The 17,361-nt window shown below is 36.2% G+C and overlaps 1 protein-coding gene across 2 annotated transcripts in view; it reads left to right on the top strand.

The window, feature by feature from the left end:
* SMC1B (structural maintenance of chromosomes 1B) overlaps window positions 1-17,361 on the top strand; it is a 57,324-nt gene that overhangs the window by 10,838 nt on the left and 29,125 nt on the right. For both annotated transcript variants that reach the window (XM_019739239.2, XM_019739238.2), the window contains exons 7-12: window positions 430-570; window positions 4,921-5,003; window positions 5,594-5,801; window positions 9,159-9,344; window positions 10,925-11,104; window positions 13,224-13,370. In XM_019739239.2, coding sequence (XP_019594798.2) covers window positions 430-570; window positions 4,921-5,003; window positions 5,594-5,801; window positions 9,159-9,344; window positions 10,925-11,104; window positions 13,224-13,370 — 945 coding nt within the window. The remainder of the gene's footprint in view (window positions 1-429; window positions 571-4,920; window positions 5,004-5,593; window positions 5,802-9,158; window positions 9,345-10,924; window positions 11,105-13,223; window positions 13,371-17,361) is intronic.

The following is a 17,361-nucleotide window of genomic DNA, read 5'->3' as shown; positions in this document are numbered from 1 at the left end:
ATATCCAGACATTCATAATTCAGTTTTCAAAAATTCTTTCAACTAAATTTTTATCATTTATCTCTTTCATTAACTTCACAATAATCTTATGTGACACTAACTATACTGAAATAATTATGACTCTATAAATAGAAAAAAGTACATGCATAATTTTCTATGAGCTACTTTTAATCCCTTCTCTTTTAAGAATTTCTCATCGAGACCTTATAGAGTTGGTTTTGAATACCTTACTAACCTAGCTAAACAGTTTTAAGGAAGATATTCATTTTATGTTCACACTATCTTACCTGAAGAAGATGGTCAGTTCTGATCTAATTTATGTAAAAATGTGCTTTTGATAAGATTAATTATCTGTCAGTAAAAGATACCATCTGAAGAATTTCCCCTCATGCTTCTTTGAGTTAGCAATGTTTAAATCTCTTTATACAGCTGGATAAATACAAAGAACTGAAGGGACAAGTAAGAAGGAAAGTGGCTGTAATGACCCAACAACTGGAAAAACTGCAGCGGGAACAGAAGACTGACAAAGACAGACTGGCATTTGAAAAGAGGAAGCATGGAGAAGTTCAGGTACCTTGGCTTGTGCAGTAATGATGAACTATTTTCAATGAAATTTTGTTTCCTTTTTGTATTGGCTTTTCAATACATACGTGGATTTACATCAAACATAGCAACTAGTTAAAACATTGTGGATCACCTGTCATGCTGCTTAGGACCCTTTAGGTGCTCCTTTCCACTGGAAGGCGTGCAAAGCACATGTCATTCATGTCGTCGGGAGGTATTTTCTGCACGTCCGTGTGGTGATCGGCTTAAGCAGACGATACTGTCTGTTCTTACATGTGTCTCAGTCCAGTGAGGTTAGGAGGAGGATAGCGACAGGGAAAAACAAGCAAGTATCAGAGGTGAATGGGGAATTACTTGGCAACGAGAAGGCCACAGCCCAGGAGCAGCTGAATATTCTGCATGGGAAGTGACCGCCGGGATAGCACTATAACGGTCTGCCTTAGGGGAAGACAGACCTGGCTCCTGAGGTCTTGCTCTGTTACTGACCTTTGTAGTCTCTGTAAATAGCTCAATTATTCAACTTCTCTGGGTTTTGATTTCTCCCTTTGTACACTGAGGATAGGCGTGTCTACCTCATCGTGATGGCCAGGTTGAATAAGATGAAAGTGAGATACAAGCATCTGCTCTTTTCCTCTTATCTTGACTTTCTTTTCTAAAGATTTACAATTGGGATCTAAAATTATTATAATGGCAATTCAACAATAACAAATCACCATATATTATGAAGTCTATGGCCATCCTAAAAATGTGACCACCATTTCTAATCAGGATTGTAATGAGGAAATGGTTCTGAATTATATATACATTTGATTTATAAACGAATATTTGTAATTTAGAGGAAAAAATATTTATTGATTACTTTGCTAGGCCTTTTATGTTCATTAGCTCCTTTACGTCTCAACAGTGCTGTACAGGAAGGTATTTGCTCTAGGATGCAGATGAAGAAACTGAGCGTTGGGATTTCATAATGAAATAGGTCTGAAGCTTTCCAGGAGTAACAACATAATATTATAATGTAGTGTTTATTTGTACATACTATGTTTATTAGCACTGTTGTAAACCCAATTTATTTAATCCTCAAATTTAAGAGGTAGATATAAATATTGCTATGTTCTCATCCTGGATTTTTTTCTCTTTTCTACATTTTCTGCTTTGGTGATCTGTGTTCTCATAGCTTTAAATACCATCTGCTGATGCCTCCTTCATTTGTATTTCTAGCTCACAACCTCATATATCCAGCTTTTTCCTCAGCATCTCCATTCTGGATGTTGACTAGACATCTCAAACTTAAGTCCTTCACCCCCAAATGCCCACCACACAGTCTTTCCCATTTCAGGTGATGACAGTTCAGTCTTCCTGGTTGCTGGGGCCAAAAACCATGGAGTCCATCTTTGACTCTTAGGATATTCTGTTGGCTCTGTCTTCAGAGTACATATACCAAAACTCGGATCACTTTGCTCCACTTTCACTGCTGTCACCCTGGTCCAAGTCACCATGTTTTTGTTTGTTTGTTTAGATCAATGTAGTTGCCTACTAGTTTTCTCTGCTTCCACTCTTGTCTCCACAATAGTCGCAGCAGGGCAGCTAAAGTGACGCTTTTCATATCTAAATCAGATCATGAGACTTCCTGTTTTGTCAGTGCTCCAGGGACTCCAAATGCACACAAAGTTTAAGTGAAAACCCTTGAGTGCTCTACATGGACCTACCCGATCTGTTCGCCCCTCCCACCCAATTTACCTCTCAAACCTCCTCTTTTTCTATCCTCCCTCTTGTTCTCTGTGATCTACCTGTACCGGCCTCCAGGAACATATTGGACATGTTTCTGCCTGAGGGCCTTTGCACTGGCTATTCCTTAGCCTGGAACATACTTCCCTATATTTCTTTATTTTTAATTCCCTCACTTCCTGCAAGTCTTTGCTAAGATGTTGCCTTCTCGGTGAGGCCTGCCCAAAATATAGCTGTAGTCCCCACTGCCTTTCTGCTCCCCGTCCCTGGCTCTGTTTTTCCCATAGCATTTATCTCCTAACATGCTAGTTAATTTACGTAGTGTATTGGTCTGCCTTCCCTCTCTAGAATGTAAACTCCACAAGAGCTGAGATACTCATCTGTTTTGTTCATTGATGCATCCCAAATGCCTAGAACAGGCCATTATTGAGGGAAGATAATAAATATTTGTTGAGTTAATGAATTTTACAGATGAAAGAATCACAGCACAAGATGGTTAACTTGACCAGACTAGTAGGTGGAAGAGCTGGGATTTGATTCTTAACACTTTGTCTCCATGAATCCTCTTACCCTCTACACTGAACTGCCTTGCATTGTAGTCTCTGTGATTTGGCAGATGAAATATGAACAAATATGAGAGATGTAGTATATGATAATCATATGAGAAGAGAGGACATTTTGTGGAGAAGAAAAACAAATATAGTAACATAGCAGTAATTAATTTTAAAACACTTGTATAATTTATATTGCATTATAAAATTATACACTGGTTTTTTTCTGCAAATACTCACTGCACACTTCTGCCTTTATGCATGCTAATTTTGGGAAAACTTACCTTTACATGTTAAATTCTATAGTTACCCCCACCACAAAGCCTTCCCCAGCCTGCCTTTCTCTCCACTCCACCAAAAATCCCTGAAGATAATTTCTTCCTGCTCTAGTCACCCATTATTCTTAATCTGTATCTAAGGGCTTTTCTCAGATTGGAGGACGGTTAATTGCCACAGCCCTGTTAGACTGGAAGCTTCTTAAAGGCCAGATTCCTGACAGTGTCCATTGCACATCTACCTCGTACCTTGTAGATGTCAACAGTGTTGGTGGAATTGCTGTTGTTTTGGGAATACAGAAACTCCATAGAGGAAGGAATAACATGTCCAGTGGAGAGAGATGGAGGAGTCTGTGTTCGTACTCAGTTTCCCACAGGATGGTGACTCTCTGCCGGGAGAGGAGAGGCTATAACTTCCCACAGATGCCAAGGTCGCTAGGTGTGAGGCGGTGGTTGGTTTTTCCAGACAACTAGCATGATCAGCTGGCATCGCAAATCCAGAGTGTCTGGTACCAAGGCAGTCTGATTTTACCCCCTGTGTGTCCAGTGCAGCACCCAGGCCCTGACACACATCCCTGACGGATGATGACCCTGGAATTTCACATTTTCTAGAGCCTATCCTTCAACCTAAGCCATATCTGAAGTTTGTTCCGAGCCTTTCCGTAACAGGTGGTGATCCCTAGGAGACTCAGCTGTCATGTGAGGTAATGACCACACAGGAGCCCACTGTGGTGCGACACAAGCCTGGCAGTGGCCAGAGTAAGGCAGGGGCAGGTGTTTCCAGTTAAGTAAACTTTGTATTCCTCATCAACTTATCTTGTTTTTTTTCTCTCTGAATGGAATTCTTAAGTGAGTTATTAATATTTCAATATGGGGACTCTAATTTCAAAATGTGTGAGTTCCTAGAGAAAATGAAGTGTGTCTTGCTCAGTTTTATAACTCTGGCACCTAGCACAGATGTTTGTTCAGTGAATTTGTGTGATATATGAGATACATATCTTCATGGAATATTTTTGTTCCTTTCTTCTTGAAAACTTTGGTATTTCTTCTCTTTCCTGGTGTTGTATATTGAAAAAGAATTGTGTTTTTTTACTTTTGTACATTCCTGGTTTTAGATTACTTAGTAATGGAGTGAGACAGATTAATCTTGCTATAGTGCACAGGATGAATTAGACGGGGAAAGGTTAAAGACATGAAACAAATTGGAGTCTACCACTGTACTTGGATTTGGTGATAATGTGAATGGAGCAAGACTTTTGTGAAGCCCTCGTCCCACAAGCGTATAGTTGCCTCATCCGTTCCTATGCTATTATAATACTAAGCCACTCTACTGGAATTACTTAGTTAGTTGTCTCTCCCACCAGACCTTTGTCCAGGAGAGCAGGGACTCTATCCTCTTCTTTATTCCATCTCTAGTTCCTAGCACATGGTAGCCAGTGAATAAATATTTACTGAATGAATTAGTTTGAGGGACAGATAAGAACTGTGTATAGATATGAGTATTTGAAAATAATCCCCTTGGAGTTTGAGATTATCAGAGTCAACTTCCTGGAGATCAGATATCTAGTAAATGGTGGAGCCAGGATTTGAACCCTGATTCTTATAACCTCAAAGCTCTGTATCATCCTGCCTTTTCAAAATTAAAATTTGCTCTTACGAGTATTTTCCTATGGTTATAATTGATATATTTCAAATTTAGAACAACTAAGGATATTACAGTAAGTTCTAAGCATATAGTGAAAAATAATCAATTTTATTTGTTTGGAGTTGCTCTAATTGATTTTAGGTTTCATTTCCTATTTTAGGAAAATCTAAAACAAATAAAAGAACAAATAGAAGATTATAAAAAACGAATAGAGAAGTTGGAGGAGTATACAAAAACATGCATGTAGGTATAGTAAGAAAAATTCCTTGCAGCGTTCTTATTTTCAAGGGTCTGGTATATCTGTGGTATATTCATCAAATAAATACTTTCATTGTATCATAATGTTTTCACTCTTCCATTGTTTTAATTTCATTGTAGATAATTATACTTACCCACATAAATAAAATATTTAAGTTTTTAAAATATAAATGTTTACCAGTAGTGAGACTTAAAACTCTCTTTTGGTATTGATATCTTATAATAAAAGTTATGTTATGAAAGCTAGTACAACCTATGTATTCTACCACCAAGAATTTTTTTAATTGGCATTTACTTATTATTAAGCTCATGATGATTGCTGTGACTCTAGTGATTTGTTCTGACTTTTTCAGTAGCCAGAAATATGTATCTTTTGAATCAACAAAGAATGATCAAAATCTTTTTGGCCCAAGTTTGATGCTCAGTTTATTTGATTGTATTTTTTCATCATTTAAAATTGGTAGAGCGCTGTCCAGTCCCCTGCAGTGCCAGAACTGAGTACGTTGTATCTTGTGACTCCTAAATTTTGGTGTTTCTTTTTGGCTATATCATTTATTGTTGTCATTATTATATAGGGATTGCTTGAAAGAGAAAAAACAGCAAGAGGAAATCCTAATGGACGAAATTGAAAAAACAAAATCAAGAATTTCTGAAGTTAATGAAGAGATGAATCTTATCAGAAGTGAACTGCAGACTGCTGGAATTGATACCCATGAGGGAAAACGCCAGCAGAAGAGAGCAGAGGTTCTGGAACACCTGAAAAGACTTTACCCAGATTCCGTGGTAATTAGAAGGAATAATTAATTTAAACCAAAAGGCTAAGCTTTTTTATTTGGGATTAGAAATGTTATTTTTTGGAAGCAAAATTATTTCAGAAAGTTTTAAGTTTTGTGTTTGATAATTTATATTTAAAATATAACAGTAAATAATTGGGGTAAAATGTAAATAACTTTCAGTACTATCTCTAGATGAGTGATTATTGGGGAGAAACATTGACATAAACACATTACCCAGAAAGTCCAAGTTATGGCCAGTGCCCCCAAAGGGCATGGATACCGTGAAGTGGTCTGCACCCCCCAGCACATAGCCTCAAACCATATTCTTCATGGTTTCAGTTTTTTAAAATTATATTTTCAGTACATATCATTAGTATACTTTTGTAACAGTGAATTTTTATTCTCTAAATCTGACCGCACATGTTTTATTTGAATATCGCTAGTGTATTTCATTGGACCAAATACGCAATCCGTAACCTGCCGCTGAGGGCATCACCTTCACAAAATTATTTCCTTTGCTGTTGGGGTCCTGCCTGTCGCTCCCGTCACTAACAGCGGTGCGCACTGTGCAGTCCTTACTGTATGGTGACGGCCTGTTGTCAGCTTTGACTCTTCACCATTTGCCCTGTTCTGAAATACCCGCCCGTCGGCTGCCGTGATACCACGCTCCTGGTTTCCTCCTGTCTCTCCGGCCACCGCATCTTCTTCTTCACAGCAACCTTTTTCACTTTCTGACTCTTAAATGTTGGTCTTGACTTTTAGATAATGATGGAGGAGTAAGGGTGGGTCACAAAATCCTTTCCTTAGTACCAAACAAAAACTAGTAAAAAACAACAATAACAACTAGTTTAACGACCAAAGTAGGCAAAGGGCTCATACAAATAATGCCATAAACTTCAGAAAATGGTAATAGTCCAGGATTTAAAAAAAGATTGAAGTATAGCATTGCTTGTTTTTAACTCTGCAGAAGGCAAACTGATAAATTAATTCCTAAGAAATCTCACCTAGTATCCCTTGATATAGCAAGAAGCAAACTCATCTGTATTTGTTCCCTTTGATTGAAAAACTGAGTCAGAAAACGTGAACCTCTGATGCTCTTAGATGGAAGTGAAGGCTCTAGGACTCCTCATTAAATTGAGAAGCTATTTCAGAGCCCTCCCCCCAAAATGAGACTTGTCCTCTGCCCCCAAGGTAGAGGAACCTTAGTGTGGAATATTCATTAAAACTCAGAGGAAAGAGCAAAATTCAGGTATTCAAATAAAGCATATGCACAGCCCTGGCTCAGTTCTCACTTGCCCCTGCTCTCCAACCCCTGAGGTGATAGGAAATAGATCAGAAAATACTTAGAAGATAAAACAGAAAATACTTAATCCATCAGCTGGTGCACAGAGAGGACCATCTCAAGTCTAAGTGAGGCAATCAAAAAAATTGTCTATCACAGCAAATAAAAAATCTGAACAGAGCTGCCCATATAACACATAACATAAAAATAATCAATGTGGCAGCTATAGGTACATATAATAATAAAGAGAAAAAATGATTTTAAAAGCATTTAGAAGTCAAAGAGCCGAGTCTGGAAGATTACAGAACAAAATTCCCCTAAGTGTTTCGTGCTATGGACAATTTAATAAGAGCTTGAATTTATAAAACTAGATTCAAATATGAGCTAAAGCAGAATAAAATAAAAAGTAAAATGTACAGCCAAAAAAGCAAGAATGAACATTATTACTGAGTTAATAAATAAATTGCAAGTAGCAAGGAATGGATTACGCAGCTGAAAAATCAAGGTACTGACCTAGAAGTAAAGCTTGAGTTACAGTCATCCCCCCTTTTCCACAGGAGATCCATTCCAGGATGGCCAGTGGGTGCCTGAATCTGCAGATAGTACCAAACCCTTACACATATGTATTGGATATACATATATTTTTTTCAGTTCATATCTTCTACCCACAAATTTAATGCCTTTTTCTATCTTAAGTAAGCACTTATCACATACTGGCTGGAATTTTTGTAGTTTGAGGTGCGACAGCAAAAGTAGCATGAATTTTTTTTCCTTCATAATTTCACAGATAGAAGATTAATTCTTACCATAGATCTGAGCAACCTCAGCGTACGATCTTTTTTCTTTCCTTATTAAGTCTAGAACTTTTACCTTTTCACTTAAGGAAGCACTCTATGGCTTCTCTTTGGCGTATCGGAACCACCAGCATCATTACTCTTGTGCTGTGGGGCCAATATGAAGTAAAATAAAGGTGACTGAACACAAGCACTGTGATCCCACCTCTTGATCTGATACTGAGGCAGCTACTAAGTGACTTACGGACAGGTCTGGTATATGCGGAGTGCGGATATGCTGGACAAAGCAAAGGCATGATTCTCGTCCCTGACGGGATGGTGTGAGAGTTCATCACACTAAGAACAGCACGCAGTTTAAAACTTATAAATTGTTTATTGAATCGTTTATTTCTGGAATTTTCCATTTCATATTTTCAGACCGTGGTTGACCACAGTAACCGAAACCACGGAAAGCAACAGTGCAGATAAGGGGGTCTGCTGTAGTCACAGGTGAATGGAGAGGAACAAAGGCCAAGATAATAAATATTAAAGACAGTCATGATCTATCAAAAAGACATTGGCATTCCTGGGGTGGAAACTAGCAAATGAAGAAAGAGTCTAAAGCTATAACATTGAATCTTCAGATATTCTAGGGAGCATTGATACAGGATGGTTGACATTCTGACATTTTTAAGTCAACTTTTTGAATTTCGGTCTAATTCATTCTTGACCATGCTTCAATCTCAAATAACACATCTTCATGGGGAGCCTGCTCTGACTTCTCAGGTCACCCAGGTCCCTGTTACGTACTCTCAGAGCGCTCTGTGCTTTATCACAGTGTCTGTTAGAATTCTGTTTTGTATGTGCGTGTAATTACTGATTATTCACTGTCTTCGCTACTAGATGGAAAGCTCTGTGAGGTCAGAGAGTATCTATTTTGTTCCGTAATGTTTTCCCAGAGTCTAGCTCAGTACCTGCAGGTGGTGGTGATGGTGGGGTCCTCATAAATTCTTATTTAGTAAACAAGGGGATGGATAAATACTATTTAATTACTATAGCTTTGTGAAATATTTTAATACCTTGGTAAGGCTAGCCCCTCTGCATTACTCTTCTTAAGTGAAGTGTGACACACCTAAATGGATATTTCATAAAGACACTTAGGTCATTTGAAAGAGACTGTTGAATTCTGATATTTATAATTTTTTAAAATTAGTTTTTGGTCTATGTTGCTTTGTTACATTAGAAAACAATGAATTACATGTTCCTCAAGAATGTCTTGGTTTTTCTCTCCTTTTTGAAACCTGCTCAGTTTGGAAGACTACTTGACCTGTGTCATCCGATTCATAAGAAGTACCGGCTGGCTGTTACGAAGCTTTTCGGCCGGTACATAGTTGCCATTGTTGTAACCTCTGAAAAGGTAGCAAGAGACTGTATTCGATTTCTGAAGGAGGAAAGAGCTGAGCCTGAGACATTCCTTGCTCTAGATTACCTTGATGTAAGAAATTTATGTTTAGTATTTAGTGGTGAAAAAATCTTGTCTTTTAAAGTATGTCTTTATTGCCTAAAGCTATGGTAGTGATTGAAAAAAGTCATAGCTTGGAACTCACTTGGTGGCTGGTGTTAATGTATCAGCCGGCAAACAAGAACATCAGGTGGGCTCTTTTTTGACTTGGTATCATTTCTTTCATGTCTAGTTTTGCCACAATTCTACGTTGATGATTCTGAGGACATTGCTGTAGCCCACTAGCCAGTAATTTACTTTACTCAATAGCAAAGTGCAAGAGATGGATAAGACATATGGTCTTCTGGCGATTTGCCATCCCAGAGCCACGATTGTAAATACGTGCTGTGGTAAATAACGTGTTAGCTCTTGGTGGAACAGCGTAAGCCTTGAGGTTTGTATGGAAAGGCCTTGAAGTATCCAGAGTCTTTAAGGCCAGGGTACTTTATCATGACTGGTATCCTCCAGTGAGGTTTTTCTTGGCTACTAAAGAAAATGTTCTACTGAAGCACAGACAGCGTGCGTAGTGCTGAAGCACACGTGCCCTAGACTCGGACTGTCCTGCGTGCGAATCCCAGACCTGCTTTTAATTAGTTCTCACTAACTCCTCTTCATTTTGCTGAGCTTCAGTTTCTTCATCTGTGAAGCGGAGGAAGCCGTCCTTTCCCTGTTAGGTTGTCGCAAAGAATCTTTGCATGGGGAGCACCTCACACAGTCCCTGGCACGGAGGAGGGGCTCAGCAAGCGCCCGCTGGGCACTGATGGTCCCGACTTCCTGTTGTGCTTCCGCACTTTTGTTATGCCTTCTGCTTAATTCATGAATTAACGCTTAGCTTAATTGATTTGCCTGTTCAACTCCTGAGCTACTGATTTCACACTTAGATTTTTTCAGGGCACACTCATTTTTTAAAAAATCGAATACAGAAGATTATAAAATGTAAAGGAAATACTCTCCTCAGTGCCCAACTCCTTAGTTGTAACTACTTCAGATTGCTGCCATACATACACATTTATATAAATATATACTCCAAGTATATGTGTATGTACACATTTTGATTGTATATAGGGTTTTTGCTTGTTTTACAAAAATGCGCTCATGCTTACTATTTTTCAGTAATACCTGGCAGACACTTTTTGACTCTGTTTATAGACCCAATTTAAAAGTCGTATCAAAGAATGTGTGGAGGCTTTCCTGATCATTTAAGTCTAAAATGATTTTTTGAGTTCCATAATGTGTGTCACTCCTTGGACACACGTGTAGGTATTATCCCCACTTAGATAGGATGCCTTTGAGAGCCTGGAGACCTTCTCATGCATTGCTTTGTCCCAGCCAGTTAGTAACAGTTGAACCTGGGGATTCTATCTTCTGGCTTTTAGTGAAGAGTATTTTAAAAAATACTACATGAGCCAGTGGTGGTATATAGTTCATCAGGTTCTTGTCAAACTTTCATTGGATGTAAATACATACTATTAATCTCTCACTGTCACGCTTATTATGTTTTTTGAGAAAGAATGTGCTGAGTATTTGGTTTTTATTTTAATGTATCTAATATAGTATTTTTTTAAACCTTTTAGATCAAGCCAATCAATGAAAGGTTACGGGAGATTAAAGGCTGTAAAATGGTGATTGATGTCATAAAGACTCAGTTTCCTCAGCTGAAGAAAGTAATTCAGTTTGTGTGTGGAAATGGCCTTGTCTGTGAGACTGTGGAAGAAGCAAGACACATTGCATTCAATGGACCTGAAAGACGGAAAGTAAGAGACTTAGATTGCACTTTTGGATAATTTGAAGCAATATTTATAAGACTAATTTACACACACAAATATTTATATATGTTTTCATATGACACTTTTAATAAGGAAAACTAACATAGATGGCTATGACTGCAGTAGTTTTTACAATGTTTAGTTGAGTTTTCAAAAAATCGACTTCCGTAGCATTTCCCAATATCAATTATATTTTGGAAATTAGATTTCTTGTAATAATACCTTAAAACAGTTAACTTATTTTTTACTTTATATATAATAAATGTCATTGTTGAATCTCGATATTCCCACATGTACATAATGTATATAGAAGCTGTGCTTCTGAATGTCAGCAAAGATTCTAGGCGCTTATTGTACCTTCTGGGTTAATCCTTCCATAGCTTAGTGGAGATTAAACCTCCTTTTACACAGTCAGGGTTTTAACACATTTGAAATTACAGAAATGGCACAATTGAAAAGAGGTTACTAATCTGATTATTCAAGGAAATAGTTTTAGTTTTAAAAATAAATATTGTTTTAGTCTCAGTTGAATGGTTTGTATTTAGTTAAGCACTGTGTAATTTCTCAGATTGTCTGACACTTGTTTATTTTTTAACCACACTTGTGATGAAGCGTTAGCGTACCTAAGGGCATACACTGTGAAGACCAATGATGCTACTTAGTAATAAATTATGTGACTTTAGGCAAGTTTAAACCTCTAATTTTAATTTTTTCATCTAAAATTGGGGATATAATAGTACCTATTTCATAGCGTTATAAAGATTAAATTAAGTAATAACATGTTAAATGCTATTACAGTGCCTGGCAAGTAACTAAAAAGTGGTAGTCATTTTTCAGTATTCAATTTGTTGGCTATCTAACAGATTAATTTCTCATATATTTTAGTACTTCTATCACTAATAATCTGAATGATAATGCGATCACAGTCTTGAGTAATCACTGTCATTGATTTCTATGTAGTAAATTTAAGCAGGTATAAGCGAGCTACTACCTAAGATAGCTGCCTTATTTTGCTACCTAATTAACTATGCTAAAATTTACTTTTGCACATTTGTAAAATTGATTTCGTAACATTAATTTTTGAAGATTTGTGCGGTCAGTTTAAAGAAGTCACATGAAGCTAAGACTGTTTATTCCTTCTTTCATTCAACAAGTAGTGATAGTTTGTATCTGTTTACAGTAAGATGCCTTACCCCTCTAGGCTATATCTTGTTCTTATCATTATTTCAAAATGTCAATCAGCTTTGTCATTTGTATCTTAAGTATATTCCAGGAATTTTCTTGATGCTTTAGTATGCATAAAACATTTGGATAAATGTCACATTTTCACAGATTTCACCTGATGTCTTTAATTTGTGCTTTTGGTTTTCCATGGACTTCATTGTTTTTCCTTAAGCTTGATATCATGGTTTAGAATTTTCTTTATTCAAACACTGCATGTGACATCACAAAATGACATTTAGTTTAGTTTATAAACAACATACAGTATATATAAACTACATAATATAAATTACAGCAATTCTGCTAGCTATAATTTGGTCATCAAGATTCTTATGATAACTCAATTTTAAAATATTCTTTAAATTTATGTAACAAAATTTTAAAATCTGGATTTTCTTTAAATACATGTGATTATTCTATCCCTTGCCCTTAACCAAAGAAATAATAATTATTTTTTTTCTTGGTCCCAGTTTCATACCCATTTTGGAGAATGTGATATTTTTGGTATCCTAAACTTACTAAGGCTGTTTTCATATGCCATTGACATGTGATGTCATACTCTTCAAAATACAGGATTATATAATGCAAACTTTTCTGTTAATTACAAATATTCTTAGTTTTTTTCTTAATATTAAATACATTTGGAATTAATATACAATTTATTTTAAACCTTTTTAATTGTTAATTTGTTGCCTAGAATTGCTTTGGACCTTAGCAAAACAGTGTTTTGTATTTGTGGTTTATTGATTGGTATTCTTAAGGTAGGTATTTTATTCGGTGGTTTTTCTCATCTGCAAATTCTCAACGATAAAAATTGCCTTATTATGTCCTGTATTTATCTTTATGTACACTTCTCCAAGATAAAATATTTTTAAATATTTTACAGACAGTAGCTCTTGATGGAACATTATTTTTAAAATCTGGGGTGATCTCTGGAGGGTCAAGTGACTTAAAATACAAGGCTAGATGCTGGGATGAGAAAGAGTTAAAGAATTTAAGAGACAGAAGAACCCAGCTAATGCAAGAATTAAAGGTAAATCTATGTTGTAAAAGTTGTAGAATATTAAGTAGAATAATTGTATTTTTAAACTAAATTGTTTTGGTAATAAAAGTACCATGCCTATATAGTTAAAAAAAAATCAAATAATGCAGAATGGAATAAAGTAAAAAAAAAAAATCTTTTCATGACCCATGCTACATCTCAGTAATATTTCCAAAAACAATATGATTCATGGCCTCCGGAAATTTTCTCTGTATATGCAAGTATATGTATTATTTTTCCTATTTGTTTTATAAAAGACTTTCGCTGTAAATAGTGTTTGCAACAAGCTTTTTCATTAATATAATATGGACATGTTTTCATTTTAGCATATAGAGAACCACTTTATTTATAATGAATGCTGCCTGGCATTTCGTTGTATAGATGTTGTTTATTTAACCAAGCTCCAATAATGAACATTTTGTTTTTTTCTATTACAAATGATGCATCATTAAACATTCTTTAGAGAGGGATAACAACATAGTACCTAAGAGTGAAAATTTGGTGGCCACATTGCCTGAGTTTGAATCCTGTATTTACCAGCAGTATAACCTTGGGCAAGTTACAAACCTAACTGCTTTGTACCTTAGTTTCCCCATCTGTAAAAGCAGGATAATAAAAATACCTTCCTTTTAGGGTAATTCAAAAGGTAAAATCAGATAATCCAGATACAATACTTAAAACAATGCCTGGCATATTTAAGCACTATGTAAATGTTTGTTGTTATTATATACTTATTTGTATAAATATATCTCTAAGATAAATTCCTATATGGAGTTTCTGGGACTAAAGATATGTGTACTAAAATGTTGATAGATATTACTAAATTCCCATCAAAAGAAAACCTACAGTAGAGTATCAGTGTGCCTAGATTTCGACACTAGATATTAGCAAATATTTTAATCTTTGTAATCCAGTTATTTGAATATACATTTCCAAAATTATAACTGAGGGCGATCATTTCTTCATGTATTTATTGGTTTTTTTAATAATATTATCTGCTGTGAACTGCTTATTTATTTCCTGTGCACACTTTTCTATGAAATTATTATATTATTACATACTTTAAGAATTATTTGTATAATCAGTAAATTAATCCTTAGTCATATGTGTTGTAAATATTAATACATTCTGTTTGAATTTTTTTCGTCACTACAATGAAGATACAGAACATTTCCATCACCCCCCAAATTCCCTTGTAGTCAGTCCCTTTCTCTGGGCCCTGTGGACCCTGACAAGCGAGTCTACTTTCTATCATTACAGTTTTTTCTCTTCTCGAATTTCATGTAAGTGGAATCATGCAGTAAGTCGTCTTTTGTGTCATGCTTTATTCATTGAGCCTAATGCTGTTGAGACTCGTGTTGTTATGTGTATCAAAAGTTGATTCCTTGTTACTGCTCAGGATCTGTTTGACATTTGAATTTTTTGTCATGCATGTGTTTTTACTCTTTATGTGGCTAAATTCATTAATCTTTTAAAACTGCTGGGTTCTAATGTCATGCTCAGAAAGACCTTATTCTTTTTGAAGATTACAAAAGAAATTTAATAACATTTCCTTCTAGTGCTTTCGTGTATTTAACGTTTATATTATGTTGATGACTAGGGATTGAGCTTTATTTTTGCCAGTTGACTTGCCATTTTATCAAGTATCATTGGTTGAATATTATAACCCACACATGCTTCTTGAAATGTCAACTTTTTAATAGATACTAAGTCAGTAGGCTGCTTTTAGATTTTTTTTCCTACTATTTAGCTTTCTTTTTTTACATATACAAATGACCAATTAATGGTTCAAGGAAATATTCTGACAAGGTTACCCAACTAATTTTAATCATTTTCTGTAAGAATAAGAGCACATCTTATGTTTTGATCTAAGGTATAGAAATATTCAACTTTTAAAGATTTTACAAACAGGCCTAGGCACAGAGAAAGTTCTAGGAAAGTGGCAACTTGAAATGAATCTGGTTTCCTATGCGTGTCCATTGTGACTGCCCTGTGTGCCCTGCCTGGACCTAGTGGACAGCTGAGTGTGAGTGGTGTCTTGGGTTCTGGGGGAGATCATCGGGAAAGGCTAATGCAGGCCTTCCTCTCTTTTGATCTGTAGAGAGTACTGGGGAAAGAATCAGGCCATAGGGGAATCCTGGGGGTAAGTTAGATATTTGTCCCATGTGACTACGCCTGGTTTTCTTGAACTCCACGAAGTGAAATATTAATAGGTTCTGGTCTCTTTCTGAGTTTGGAATAGTCCAGGGAGACCAGAGAGACATCGTCTCCTTTGTCTCAGAGGGGGGCACTGATAGTTTTCTGTTACATGTAATTGCTGGCCCTTGGGTGTAGAGAATCCCTATGGGACAGCTGCCATTTAGGGTACTTCAATGCCCAGACCCAATCCTCAGTGGGCAAAGAAATACATAAATGCATCTGAGGTGTTCCAGGAGCCAGACACAACTTGAACAAAAAAGTAAAGAAGCATTAAGGAGATTCAATATAGTGTCAACCCTCCCGCCTCCCCTACAAAAAAAGAAAGACTTCGGAACTAAAACATATTTCTTAACTGTAGAACGCTATAGATGAATGGAAAGACTGGATTGCTATTGTTGAGAACCAAATTAGTTCCCCAACGAGGGGAACAAAATTACAAAGGAAAAGAAATCATGAGAAAAATAGAGACTTAGTAGGTAGACTCAGGAGGCTTCACATAAGAATAAGTGTTCCAGAAGAAGGAAGAGGAACACAGAGGAGAGGAAATAATTAAACAAAAAAGAAAAAATGTGTCCAATCTGAGCATCCACCTTAATTTACCAATTGAAAGGACACACAGTTGCAGGCAAGTTTGATGAGAAAAGGCACAAAATAACACAGATGTTGGTGTAATTCCTGAACTCCTAGGTTATAGAAGCAATGCTAGAATACTCCTTTGCTTTAAGAAATATTCCTTATAGATTAAAACAAATAAACAAACAAACAAGCTTTTATCAGACTATAAAACTGGATGAGACTGGAGTACAGGCAACTAGGCAAATAGCTACAGGCAACTAAGGAAAAGGGCTATAACCCAAGACATAAGTAAATGCAGAGGGCATGTCCTCTACATACTCCCTGTGACGAAAATACTAGAGAAAGTACTCTGAGCAACAGATGGATTAGGACAGACCTAATTATAATCGTGAATAGTGCTAAACTAACTCAGCTAAACCTAGGAATTGGACACGGAGAGAGAAATAAATGTGTTCCAGAGGTTTCATCTGTAATGAGGCGAGGAAGTAAGAGTATTCTGAAGGTACCTTCGTTATTAAAGAAGATGAACTATAAGGGAATTTATTACTTTAGCAAATTAAAAGGACAACCACAAAATAAACAACAAAAACTGTAATGGAATTTTATAAAGCTGAAATTAAATAGAAAACAATGCAAAATGAAAAAAAGGTGAATATAAAAGCTGGTTCTTTTGAAAAGACTAATCAGATAGATAAAAACTCTTTGCAACTCTAATGGAGGGAAGAAAAGTTAGCAGTAAACACACAGAACAGGCATGAGAAAATTAAAATAATTTTAAGAGAATCTTACAAGCAAATAACTATATAGTAAAAAAAAAAAAAAAAAATTGAAAGTCTGGAAGAAATGATTTTCAGAAAAATGTAAATTATCAAGATTGACCAGAAAGTGGGATATTTGAAAAGTTAGGCAGACAGCCACACGTTTTCCTTGCTTGTCTCTATTATAGAATCATAAAAACTAAACAACTTAATTTCTAGTGTGCTTTAGCTAGTGGTGGCCATGTGACAGTTTTGAAGCTATAAATGGCAGTGTTGGTGGTCCCTTTTACATTTTCTTCTTCCCGACTGGAACTTAGTTAAGAAACCTAGAGAGAAAACAGCAATCTTGCACCAAGTGACTGCAAGCATGAGGATAAAAATCATTGTACTAAGAAGCTGCAAGTTGATGCACCCTAGACAGCTTTTGTGTGAGAAAAATACATCCACAT

This window comes from Rhinolophus sinicus, linkage group LG02, assembly GCF_036562045.2.
Source record: "Rhinolophus sinicus isolate RSC01 linkage group LG02, ASM3656204v1, whole genome shotgun sequence".
NCBI classification, from domain to species: Eukaryota; Metazoa; Chordata; class Mammalia; order Chiroptera; family Rhinolophidae; genus Rhinolophus; species Rhinolophus sinicus.
This window is presented reverse-complemented; position numbering and strand designations above follow the sequence as displayed.